Source organism: Lepidothrix coronata, unplaced genomic scaffold, assembly GCF_001604755.1.
Source record: "Lepidothrix coronata isolate B3197 unplaced genomic scaffold, Lepidothrix_coronata-1.0 Scaffold22, whole genome shotgun sequence".
Lineage (NCBI taxonomy): Eukaryota > Metazoa > Chordata > Aves > Passeriformes > Pipridae > Lepidothrix > Lepidothrix coronata.
The window spans coordinates 4,564,624-4,577,403 of record NW_016690202.1 but is presented as its reverse complement, the minus strand read 5'-3'; the positions used below and the strand labels follow the sequence as shown (position 1 = coordinate 4,577,403).

The following is a 12,780-nucleotide window of genomic DNA, read 5'->3' as shown; positions in this document are numbered from 1 at the left end:
CTCAAGGAGCCTTCTTGAAATTTTTCTTGTCGTCTGGAATTACAGGTGATGGTGCCTGGATGCAAATTTGCCTTCGTGATTTTGTGGAAGGAAGGGCATATATCCAAGACTGTCCTTTTTTCTGGTATTTGTTGTGTAATTATGAGGTAACTTGTGTCAAAAACAGGCTACAGGGTCCCTTTCTCAGTTCCCATAGTCTTGAGTAAGCTGCAGTGGAAGCAACTGCCCTTAGAGGTAGCTCAGAGGAGTCAGAGATGATTTTTCTTCCTGCAATTGGTAGTTTCCTATGAGGAGCTGTGAGCATAACCAGGATTCTCTTTTTGGCAGCTAGGAGGCATATTTTCTTACGTCCTTATCTGGAATCATGGACCTCTTGTATTATATAAGCAGACACAAGGCATTTATTTGTTTTAATTACAAAATTTATTCATGAAATCAACAGTAAAACAGCAGATATTTTTACCCCAAAATAAAACACATAACTTGAAAGGCATACAATAAAAAATAATCAGTTATAAAAAATAATCCACAAATTTCAAACAAAAGCTGAGTAAGTAGGTTTCTCAAGTCAGCTAATGTTTCAAAACCACAAATGAAGGCTTTCGTTTGAAACTCCTTACAAGGCACAAGACATTTAGGACTAGTAAAAGCATGATGCTTCATTTATCTTGTAGTGTAAGAAACTTCTATTACCATTGATGGTGACTCCTATAAGATACAGCCTGAACATTTCTATCTCTATGGAGATTTATTCTGCTTTGAAATACCGAGCATCTTTATATATCACCTCCAACTCCACTCACACTGACAAATGGTCAATGTTTTTCCTGTGCAATTTCACCTTAAGTAGTGTACTACTTGGGATTACTGACACAAGTCTTCTTCCAGTTTTCCCTGCTTCACAGATGCAGAATTTTACTGGCTGCCCATCTCAGATGTTCTGACAGATGTTGCTCTTTCTGAGGTCCCCTGGAAGTCTATATCCTGTTGGTAACTGATTTCTTACATGGATATATGAGAATTTGGCTCCAGTCTGGGGTTTGAGTCTTGGTCAGCTGTTTGCTGCTGCCATTACTCCCGCACACATGACTCGTATGGTGGTGGCTGTTCCTGCTCATTTGTTTCACTGATGAACTCTGCACTGCTTTCACTATATGGAGGCGGAGGGACATTGATGGCTTCTTGCTGTTTTACTGTGAAGGCAATTGACAGTGGGGAAGTCTGTTTTTCAGGATCTGTGCAGTCTTCATAGGAGGGAGGGTAGAAGTCAGGCCTAAAATAAGCAGTCCGAAAAGAAACACTTTATGGTGAAATGTGATTTATCTCACAGAGCTTGGTTAGGTGCTTTGTCTGTTATACTTCTGAAGTTTAGATGAGGCTTAAACTGTAAATGGAAACCTAAATAGGTTTAGAACAATGAAATATATTAAATTAAAAAGGTAGGTATAGCTGGGATCTTTTCCTGTGGCTTTGTACAGAATGTTTTATTAAAACACAACATTCTAAAAGGACAAGCCTTCCCCATGAAAATTCCCACCCCTGAAATACAAACACTCGTGCTCATATTTCAACAAGTGCCTGAGACAAGTTTAATTTGAAAGAATATTGAAATCACTGTTAAAAGTTATTTACTATTACAATAACCATTGTTTTCCACAGTGTTAAAATGCATTTTGTATGACTCTACTTATCTAACCAAAATTTGCTGAATGTTGCTTTTATAGTGCCTTTAGAGAACCCATTGTCAGTGTTTCTGGTGCAGTTTCCACAACAGTCCAGGAAAAGTAATTTGTATCCAGTGACCCTGTTAAAGGCTTTTGCAAGGCCTAATGCCAGTTTAAGAAACTCTCTCTCTCAATGCATCTGACTTTGTTAAGAAATAAAATTGTAGGATCACGGAATGTGTTGGGTTGGAAGGGAACTTGAAGATCATCTAGTTACACACCCCCTGCCATGGGCAGGGACACCTTCCACTAGACCAGGTTGCTCAGAGCCCCATCCAACCTGGCCTTCAACACTTTCAGGGATGGGGTATCCACAACTCTGGACAAACTGTTTCAGTGACTCACCATCCTCACAGTATACCATTTTTTCCTAGTATCTAATCTAAACATAACCCTTCTCAGTTTGAAACCATTCCCCCTTGCCCTGTCACTACATGCTCTTGTGAAAAGTCCCTCTCCACCTTTCCTGTAAGTTCCCTTCAGGTACTGGAAGGTGCTATAAAGCCTCAGTGGAGCCTTTTCCACTGAGGAAAGGCTCAGTGGAGCCTTTCCTCAGAGAGAGCTGAACAACCCCAGCTCTCTCAGCTTGTCTTGATAGGAGAAGTGTTCCAGCCTCCTGATCATCTTTGTGGCCCTCCTCTGGACCCATTCTAGCAGGTCAATGTCCTTCCTGTGCCAAGGATCCCAGACCTGGATGCAGTGCTCCAGGTGGGGACTCAAAAAGGCAGGGTAGAGAGTCAGAATGCCTTCCCTTGACCTGCTGCTCATGCTGCTTTTGATGCAGCCCAGGATTCTATTGGCTTTCTGGGCTGCTAGGGCACATTGCCAAGTCATGCTGAGCTACTCATCAACCAACAGCCCAAGTCCTTCTCCCCAGGGCTGCTCTCAATTCATTCTCGGCCCAGCCTGTGTTTATGCTTGGGTTTGTCCCAAACCAGGTGTAGCATCTTGCACTTGGCCTTGTTGAACTTCATGAGGTTCTCAAATAGGGGGGACAGTTAGACCAGAAAACTTTAGCAGGAGCCATGTAATGAGCTGAAACTCCCTGCATACCTCAATGTTGATAACTTATATAAGCACCTACCCTACAGCACACATCTGAAATCATCTGTTGAGATGGAACTCGGGATGCTCCTGCATGAAGTTGGTATAGCTGCACCTGCTGCCTCCGTGTGTGGCTTTGGAAACTTTGGAAACTGTGAAACCTTCTCTGTTTCCTCTAGTAAACCTTACGTTCTGTATCACTTGCATGAATTACTGCTTGCACGTTGCTCCTTGTTCTAGCAAATAAAATTTCAGACTACAGTTTTCTATAGTAAATATAAAATTTTGTAAAATTTTGTAAAAACCTTTTATTGCTCCTTTTGTCTGACAGTATGTTTGCAAAATAGCATCCCTCCCTCCCAAATCATCTGCAGCAAATTGCAGCACATACCTGTCTATGGTGCAGACACGTAGTTCTCGGTGACTGGGATTTCGAATGATGATGCCAAGGGCCCTGTATTTCAAGACTGCATGGAAAGTGCTCCAGAAAATGCCAGTAACAAGGAGAAAGAGCCCCAAAGCTACCAGACAATAATACACTAGCTCATTATTTCCACATCTGCACATGGAGGAATTTGTGGAAATGCAAAGGACTCCCAGACAAATAGTGGAGAAACTGAGTAAGAGCACAAAAAGACGAATGAAGGTAAAAACATCTTTTGGCATCTTTTACAGCAGACACAGCACTTTGTTCCTGTCTGCTGTTTGTTTGCTGGCTCTCTTGGCTGTACTTCTCATCTTCATGCATGGGTACTTTATATACTCCAGGACCAACTGGCCTTAGGCAATTAAGAGAAGCAGGCAGTTTTAAGATACTCATTAACTCTGAGAGACTTATAAACTCTTTTGAGATTAATTTGTAACCTTCTACATACTTCAAGGAAGGAAGCAGAAACTTCTTGAACCATTCCTTTGCTTCTGTAAACTCCAGAGTACATACTGGACTGCTTCATTCATTGCATGTTACGATTTGCAGTGGCTTATACACTTTGCTGTTTATGATTGAGACCTGCATTTGTTAAATTTTGCTTATTTGACTTTAGAAGAAAAACAACCTACAAAAATGCAGTTCATAATTCCTCATTAAAGGTTTGAAGAGCAAATATACTTCTTTCTTAATCATCCATTTTCATCTTTCATTGAATTTTGGTCTCCTTCTGCCTTTACCACATTATTCAAATCCCTTGATATTTTTAATAGTTCTTTGTAAAAGGATATAATTTCTAGCTTAGTTACTATGTGTTATAGTAACTGAATTTAGTACATAAAATGAAAGAAATCAAGATTACATCATGCCAAAGAAAAAAAGGCATATAAGAAATCTTCTTTGTCTGCAGGTTCAATTGTACTCTGATTCCTTTATCATTTATCTGTTCTCTCTTCCAGCAAGTTTTGTTGACGGATTTTCAAAAGGGTCAATACTCAAAGCTATGCAGGAACAGCTATAATCAGTTTTCCAAATAAATTTAGACATTTGAAATTCAGAGATGCTTGCTATCAACAGATTTGAGGCCTAAATATTGCTACCTTCAATACAAAAAACAGTCTTTAGGATTAGCCAAATGATTTCCTATTGGAGCATATACCCACTAGTTTTCAACAGGGTGTAGCAAACTTCAAAATCAGAACTTGACTTGTCTAAAGATGCTACCTTATTTGAAAGATTACTAATTATATTTTCAGCAATTAAGTTATTAACAAGACCTTGCCTAGGTTTGTTGCAAAATATCCTTTGCACACAGTGAATAAATCAGAACAGGGAACAATGTGAAAAATAGTTTTAGTCTCAAATCTTCACTGAAATAATGAGTTCATTGCAGGTATTGTTGAGTGATATTCAGTGAGGCGATTTACATATGGATAGCAACAAATGATTACGAAGATTTTCTGCCATTGCCTATAAAAAGGTTTCTTCCTACCTGCTGTGGACTCTTCATTTTACTACTGCAGTGTGGGAGAGCTTTGGGACTTCCGTAGTCAGTGTGATAAAACTTTCTAATACACTGCTTGGGTCTAGTATGCAAATCCTTAAAGCAGAAGTCATGTTTGATGAGATGAAGAAAGCTTCAGCTCTTCTTAATGTAGACCTTCCCTGCAGCTCGGGAGGGGAAAACTCTACACAGGCACTTTCGATAGGATGCCTGAGCTTCATATCATCAACTTAGAGGAGACAATTTTGATTTTTGACTGGTCAGGGTTCTTCAAAGTACTGGGTCTCCTGTCACTTGGTGTCCTGGGCTGTACCTGTGTGACTGCAAAACAGTACACAATCCCACGTTATATCTCACTGAAACTTTATGGTATCTCATGTGATGTTGCGTATCTGTTCAACCAGCACTTTATTTTTCTGCCTCGTGTTTATCCAAATGTGGTAGATGTTCATTTACAACAAATCAGAATACTTATGAGGAAGCAGCAGTCGGTACCAAGCTGCCACACATTCTGATCAGGCACAATTTTTTTGATCTCCCACCATCATTACTGCATCTTTAGTTCTCAAAGGATCTGTGATGAGATTCTCACAGTTTCTTTTCAGTACCTATCAGAATGTCAACAATGAGAACAAATCTCATTAAACAATATAATCATTAGATAGAATTTTTCTAAAGTGGGTCAGTCTTATGTCATAATAAAAGTGAAAGTACAGCAAGACTAGCTGCTACCCTTCCTAAGGAAGGCGTTCAGGCAAGGAGTGATCTGGGGTAGTCTTCATTTTAGGGCAAAACCCTGCCAAAGTTGTGATAGTCCTGTTCTGTCAGGCCTTGGTTATAGACACCTAAACATCACTAAGGAAGGATGGCACTGCTTCATGTGCAGGTGAGGCTATGAGTGAGTGCCAGTTGATCTGTGACTGATGTGATAAAACAGGTAAAGTAAATTGGGTGTTTTCCACTCTGCAGTGCCTTCTGACAATTCCAACAGGACATATTTTGTGTAAGCCACATTTTCCTTCAGCAGAAGTCACCTATTTATTTTATTCTGATGTGTGTACTTGAAGCTTATGTTCACATATGAATTTCTGTACTATGCTTACCCTATTGAATTACGACAAGAAGGAAATTATCTCACTTATAACTTAGTAGACCATCAATATTCTTGTGATTCTCTGGCATTTGAACAACAGAGATTGGTGTCAGGATCACTATACACAATAGCAATTCACAGACCTATTTCAATACAACAGATCTCCCGATGCCTTGAATGCACATAATTGTCATACATGTTCCACTTACATGTCTCGAACCCTAGATCGCAGCCTGTACCATGGCAAGTTTCTCCTCCTCGCATTTTCACATGATGCAGGCTGGAAAGCAGGTACTAATTATGTGCTTATCTCTGTGGCTTTGTTTCCCTTCTGCCCCCCAAAATTTGCTAATAATTTTGAGAGACACATTGTCTTTCCTGATCACGGATGAATAGAAAAGAAAATTGCTCAGTAAAGCTTCCCCTTGGGAGCTCATGTCTTGTTCTAGATCACTGCCACAGGTTTTCAGGTAGAGCAGTTCAGTTAGGGGAGTTGGTAGAAAATTTTGGATAGCAGCAGCAACCTGATTCTCAGTGCTGCATGCTCCTCACCTGTATGTCCCTGAAAGAGATAAGATCTTATTCCCCTTCAGGAATGTGCTTTTCTTAATCCAGTTGTCACAGATACAAGATGCAGACAATAGCTCTGGTCAGGACCCCTGCTGCTACTGCAAAACTACTGGCCTGCTTGGAAGGAGTTTCACCTGCCCTTAAAAACCTGCATCAGCCATGAAAAACACTCTGCTGACCTCCCATCACACCGAGATACAGCTAACAGACCTTTGAATCTTGGGCTCTAGATCTCCTCTTGCTGAAATAGTAGTTTCATTGATGCCTACACTGAATATGCATTTCCAGGATGGATCTGGTCCCTGTCACCACATGGAAGAAAGGCTGCAGCACTCACTCCAGCCTGGAGTCAGGTAAGTTTAATATGTTCCTAGGCAATCCCAATTTTTGCCCAGGAAAGGGCAAATTGATTTACCCCCACCTCACTGTGAAACAGTGAGCAGAGAGCCTCAGACCACTGCCACACTGGCAGCACAGATTCTTCTCCAGCAGTTGAACTGCTTCATGTGAGCCTGGCATGGGCACACGTGTGTTATTACTCAGAGTTACTGCTTTTACTGTACCCTTCACAGAGAGGACAACCCAGTGAAACATTGTGCAGGTAAAACCTCTGCATTGTTCAACATTTTAGCAGAGTGCTGATACATACAGGGCTGAACCTCTTTGTCTGTCTAAGGAGTTCAGCATTTTGTGCCAGCATGGTCTGTGCTACTTCTTATGGAATAATAATAATGAAATTTGAACTAAAAATGCTCTCTATTGCTGAATGCAAGTTAATTTTCTGATCCTTATGATGAGAACGAACTGCTCTGTCTGTTTGTCTGCATCTTGCCCATACATATTTGCTAATGAAATATAAATTTTTTATCTTTGTGGTGTGGAAGCTTACAACCCACCTGGTTCACAGTGATCTCTCCTGTAATGTGTTTCCTTGTTAGACAGATGGAAGTGAATGTTGTGCATTGGTACTTTTAACGTGAGTTAGTTCTTTTGTAATGAGGATTCCCTACAGAGAAGATGAATTCTCTTCTTGTCATCCCATGGTAAAAGCACAACTCCATGTGATTCATATAGAGCTTGGAAATTGGCTGTAAATGTGACAAGTTCATTTTTCATGTGGTTTTAGTCCATGTGCCTGCATGGCACACAGGCTGTGGGCTGCTGTCACAACAGTTACCAATACGTAACTTCCCATGAGGTGAGCTGGCTCATTTTCTGAAAGACCTGTTACAGCAGGCCTTGAGGATGAGCCAAGATGGAAGTACAAGAGGTATGTGTGATAGAACTGTAGGAATAGCTGTGCATTTGCAAGAATTTGTAACCGGAAAGCTAGAAAATCCTTTTTGTTAGGAAGCCTGCAAAGGGCCTTTTCAAGAGCATTATATGGGGTTTTTTCCCTCTGCAGTCCAGAGGGGGTTGCAGAAAGCTATGTAATCTCTCGCTCTGCTACGCCAAGAGAGATAACCCTAACAGACATGTACAGAAGGCTCAGGAAGGCAGGGGAGAAACAGAGAGGATAAAAAGGCCCTAGAGAGGGCAAGAACTTGCCTTTTCTCCCTGAGGCCCGGTGCTTAATAGCACTGTGTGGTATTTGTAAGTTCCTCGTGTTCTGGCCTTCTAAATAAACCTTTGAATTCTTTCCACTGCCTTGGTGTTTCTGGGTGTACCTGCATATCTTACTTTACAGAACCATATCTATACACATGCATACATACAGACATTGATGTGGGAGGGAAATGGGCATGCATGGATAATAACTGCTGTTTTCTGAGAGGGGTATCATATCTTTTCCCTCTGACTTGTCAAGGTAGCACTAAAGATTATCAGTCTCTCACAGGTATCAGTCTAGGTTCGACAAAGGATTTGATTCTCTAAGCACTAGCTGTTACCGTCCAACACCCAGGGCCAGAGAGTCTATGAAGCTGACATGAAGCACTAGCATGACTTGTGCAGTCCATAAAGGAGTCCAGCACCTCAGACTGGGACAGAGAGAAGGCCTGAGAGGTGTCCGTGAACTCCCAGAAGCAAGAGGCATTACATCTCTTATGAGCAGGTTTCCTAGACATGAAGCTGCCCCAAAGCTATGCTGGGTAGCTCTGAATACCACTCACAGGTTTATCCCCAGCTGCTTAAGCTGCGGCTGGTGGTTATTAGAACAGGCAGATCCCACCTCCCTATACTGTGTTGTAAGGTTCAAGCTGCAGAAACAGCAAAAAATTCAGCTGCAAAAAGCAACTGATGAGCACAACAAACAGATAACTTCCCTTAAAAGGCATTAAGTGGAGCAGATTCCCACTGATGTGAGCTGCCACTTAACAGCTGTGCAGGTTTGTGCTTCTCAGAGACTGGGGGATCATGGAAAACTGTCATTTTAGACACTGGTTTCACCAAATTCAGGTTGCCTAAAGATGTGGCCCAACTGTGACAGAGGAATTGATGAATGCTCTTCCTGCAATTTGTTTTTCCCCATAGGCTACTAGACTCAGCAGAATTTACAATAATATTTTTTCCCTGTATAATTTCTACTTTCTCCCTATCTGTTAAACATACTTTGTAAAATATTTTTTCTTACTTCTGGGTTTTTTGATGTTTCAGATCTCAATCCATTCTTCCACCACATGGTATTTCTGAAACAAGTATGTTGATACTTTCTACTTCTTTTTTTCTATATAGATCTGTACTCACTGATCTGTATGTGGCAAATTTATGGCTGGAACATGATGGCATCATATCTGTGGTGATAGAGGCTAAGTCAATTGTTATAGGAACACCTGGACAGGAAATGATATTCTGTCTATGTGGAAAAATCTAAGAATTTAAATACACTCCCTTTCTATACTGGGGAAAATGTTTAAAAGAGATAGTTTGAAAAAGTCTTTAATGAGGAAGTCACAAAAACTAAAAAAATATTTAAACTCTCAGAAGAATCAAAAGCCAGTGAGTAGGCTACACCTCACTTAGGGAATGGAACTGCTTTGCATTATAAACTTTAGCCAAGGAAAAACTAATTTTCTATCCCATCCAATTCCCTGTCAATTCTAAGAAATTAAAGAGGAGCAAGTCAGACCTGTCAGTAGCAGCTGCTGGCTCCACAGGATGGCAAAGGCAGAACCCACCCCTCTGTGGGGAGCAGGCCTGCAGTGTGACTGCAAGGTGAACAGAGAAGAGAGAGCTCAGCATTGCACAGGAGCTGTGGATGGAGGGGTAACAGAGAATGAGGGGTTAGTCCTTGTGATGCTGCGGTAGATGAAGGTATATAGAAGCCCCTTTTATGGGGAAGAAATATATCTGCCTCTTGTTTTCCTTTTGGAGGTCTTCCTTTTTTTTTTTTTTTTGCAGGTTGCAGAAGTTTGATGGTTTCTCTAAGAGGTCAGTTAAGTCTATGGCAATAGGCTATGGGTATGTTGTCCTTGAAAATAGCATTTGATTCCAAATTACTACATCTCACACAGTAGGTATATAAAGGAAAAGGAAAAAAAAATAAGACGAAATAGCTCCATAATGATCTTTAATTATTGGGGTTCCACTATTTTTCTTATTTCCCATCACTTCAGAGTTCCTGCAATGTTGTTCTTGGCCTTTTTCAACTCCTCTAACACTTTGCAGCTTGATTGTTTTATTGGCAGTGAGTGTATTGGACTGCATCAGGCTGGATGAGCAGATTTCCTATTCCTCTTACAAAACAGGAAGAAAGTCGCTTCTAATGAGCACCAGGTCAGAAAGGGAATAGCTAATATGGTGGAAAGATTGCTGAGCAGAATTGGCTGCAAACCAAGGTCAAAAGGTAGCAGTCCAGACGCACAAAAAGTACTTCTTAGGAAGTCTGATTGAAGATGAACTTCATGGATGTTCCACTGGATTATTTGAAAATTGTGATTGTTTGGCAACTTGCATTTCGCTTGGAAAGGTCATTGCTTATCCTGTATCCTGTTGAAACATGTAAGGCTTCAACAAATTAGTTTTTGGAATTATGCCACTCAGAAAGAAATTTGTGATATCATACACATTTTTACAAGAGTGGTGAAACATGAACATATTTTTTAAAACTACTAATAAAATGGTAAACTTAAAATCATTTCTCGTGTGCAGCAAAATAGAAAGCTTTTAAAATGAAAAAAAAAAGCTAACAAAAACCATGTCCACCAGAAAAACGGCTTTGGTATCTGTTTGCCTAAGCATAAGGATTGGAGCCATGGGTGAACACTGCAATGTGAGTTAGTAGGGTGGGTATGTAAGGTGGTAATTTCTGTTCTACTCTTTACCAACTGTTTGCCTCACACAGTGGTGCCTCAAGGAGAGTTATATCTGTACAGCTTCTGAGTAGGAAACAATTTTACAGCACAGCTTAGCAAACACAGATACCTTTGACCCTGATGAATGAGAATCCTCAATCCTCTGTAAATGAGACAAGTCCCCTTTTGTTCATGCACCAATAATGTAGATGATGTGCCAGCTGAAGTGTTCATCTTACAGAAAGTTTCAAGTTCCACCATTACACATGTAAGGATTTTGGCAGAATTCTAACCAAAAATTAGTAAAAATCACTGGTTAGATAACAGTGCTACCATAGGTAATTAGCTGATTATATTGTTTAATGACTGTTTTCCCCAGTGTAAAATGTCTGGGGAAAAAATTTACCTTGGAAGAAAGTGAAAAGGCATAATTTTCCATTCAAAGTTTATGTGTCAGTCTTCTTTTTTCCTTTTGCTCCTCCTATATACTTAATTTCCATAGAGGATGGTTGTCCTAAGATTTTTAAAATGAGATTTAAAAGTAGAATATTTTTATGTACAAGTAGTTGAAGCAAGACATACACCTTCTACAGATGCTTCCAAAAAGGACTCAGATAAGTGTGCAAATATATGATATTGCCCTTATGAAAAGTGCTGTCCTTCTCTGGGAAGGGTGAGGACTATCCTGGGCACTTGTTGAATCTTTGGTTTTACAGTGAGCAAGGTGCTGAAGCACAGTCTTGTTGGCACTGATGCCTATTTCCCATGGGCAGCAGGAGCAAAGTCAAGTATTCTGGCTTGGCTTTAAGACTTAGTTGGTTTTGTCAAAAACAGATCAAAAGTGAACTCTGAAGGAGCTGCTGGTAGTTCTTGTTCTAACAAAGCACAAAAAGTTTAGAGCTAGCTGTTTGGTTGTGCTGGAAGGTTTAATATTAAAACAAGAGTTCCTATTTGCTTTCAAATAGTTAAATATTGTAACACAATTAGATTGAACCTCCAGAAACTCTTCTTATTTGACGTCATTGCAGTAGGTTGCCCAAACTCTACAGTGAAATATTTTATACTAATATAGCTTAATTGTTATAGGTGTAACTTTTTAGAATTTTAAGTGGGAAAGATGCAAAAGTCCTACTCTAGTTTAGAGAAATATCTTTTGACAGAGTTTTACACAAAACTAACAAATGGTCCCAGGTTATAAGGCCTTAAAATATTTTTAAACAACTGTTTTCAAGAGTGAATCTGATGTCAGAAATTACAATTATCTGTATTTGCTTATCTGCAGAGCATGTATGTGATTTTGTTGGCAAGGGTCTACCCATCTCTTATTTGAACTGACTGGGTTATTCAGTACCCAAGTAAATCTCAACAGTCCATCATTGAAACAGTCAGCTGTATAAAGAAGCAGGTTTCCTGCACTTGCAGCATACTTGGTCTGCCAAAAAAGTGAGGAAGGGGAATGTAACAAGAAAATGCAACATAATTTCAAAAAAGAGAGAGAAGCACAGCGATATAAGCAGCAGTTAGAACAAATATGGGTCGGCTGGGAAAACACATGGAAAAGAGCTACAGTCTGTGGCATGTACAAAGCTTGCATTGTCAAAACTTTCACACTTCTGTGCAAATTAACAGGCCTGACTGAGCGAGAATTTGTCAGCCATACTTAACAAAAAGAAAAAAAAAAAAAAGAGAGGCCAGAGCAATAAGGAGACTCCCAAGAGGTGGAGGTTAGAGATGAAGGTCTACATTCTGGTTAGTGGACCTGGAAACATTAGCAGAGCCCCGGGGCTCTTCAATTCTCAGTTCAGAAACCAGACTGCTGATACTGTTAAGGAGTACCTGCACAACACTGCTCATTAATGCAAGGAGCAAGGAGACCTACATACAGGTAGTTGCTTTACAGGAAAATGGAATGCAGGAGACTGAAAGCTCCCTGTTGATTCAAAGAGGAATGTCTCCTGCAGTCACAGGATCTGAAATTCACCACCCACATGTGCATGCAGAGGTTGGCAGTCCCATTGCAAAAACTGACTAACTCCAGGCCTCTGGGAAGAATCTCTGTTCTCTTTGCAGACTGATATAGAATACAGTGTTGGCATTGCTTGTCATGATTTGAAGATCCCCTCACACACATTATATGGGAACAGAAGCTCCACAGAATGCATGTGCAAACTCTGTCTCCTTTGTAG

General features: G+C 40.3%; 1 protein-coding gene across 1 annotated transcript; it reads right to left on the bottom strand.

Moving 5' to 3' along the window:
- Positions 1–394: 394 nt before the first annotated feature.
- TMEM252 (transmembrane protein 252) lies at positions 395–3,513 on the bottom strand. Its single transcript, XM_017808068.1, has 2 exons — positions 3,160–3,513; positions 395–1,273 (listed from the first exon to the last, which is right to left on the bottom strand). Exons 1-2 carry the CDS (start codon positions 3,432–3,434, stop codon positions 1,072–1,074), a joined length of 477 nt encoding a protein of 158 aa, XP_017663557.1. The 5' UTR covers positions 3,435–3,513; the 3' UTR covers positions 395–1,071.
- Between the last annotated feature and the right edge of the window lie 9,267 nt (positions 3,514–12,780).

What these genes read in the sequence shown, in the direction of transcription:
- TMEM252 (XM_017808068.1), bottom strand. Translation starts at nt 3,434, where the DNA reads ATGCCAAAAGATGTTTTTACCTTCATTCGTCTTTTTGTGCTCTTACTC. An exon ending in CGTGTCTGCACCATAGACAG is followed by an intron (nt 1,274 to 3,159) that starts GTATGTGCTGCA and finishes TGCTTATTTTAG; the next exon opens with GCCTGACTTCTACCCTCCCT.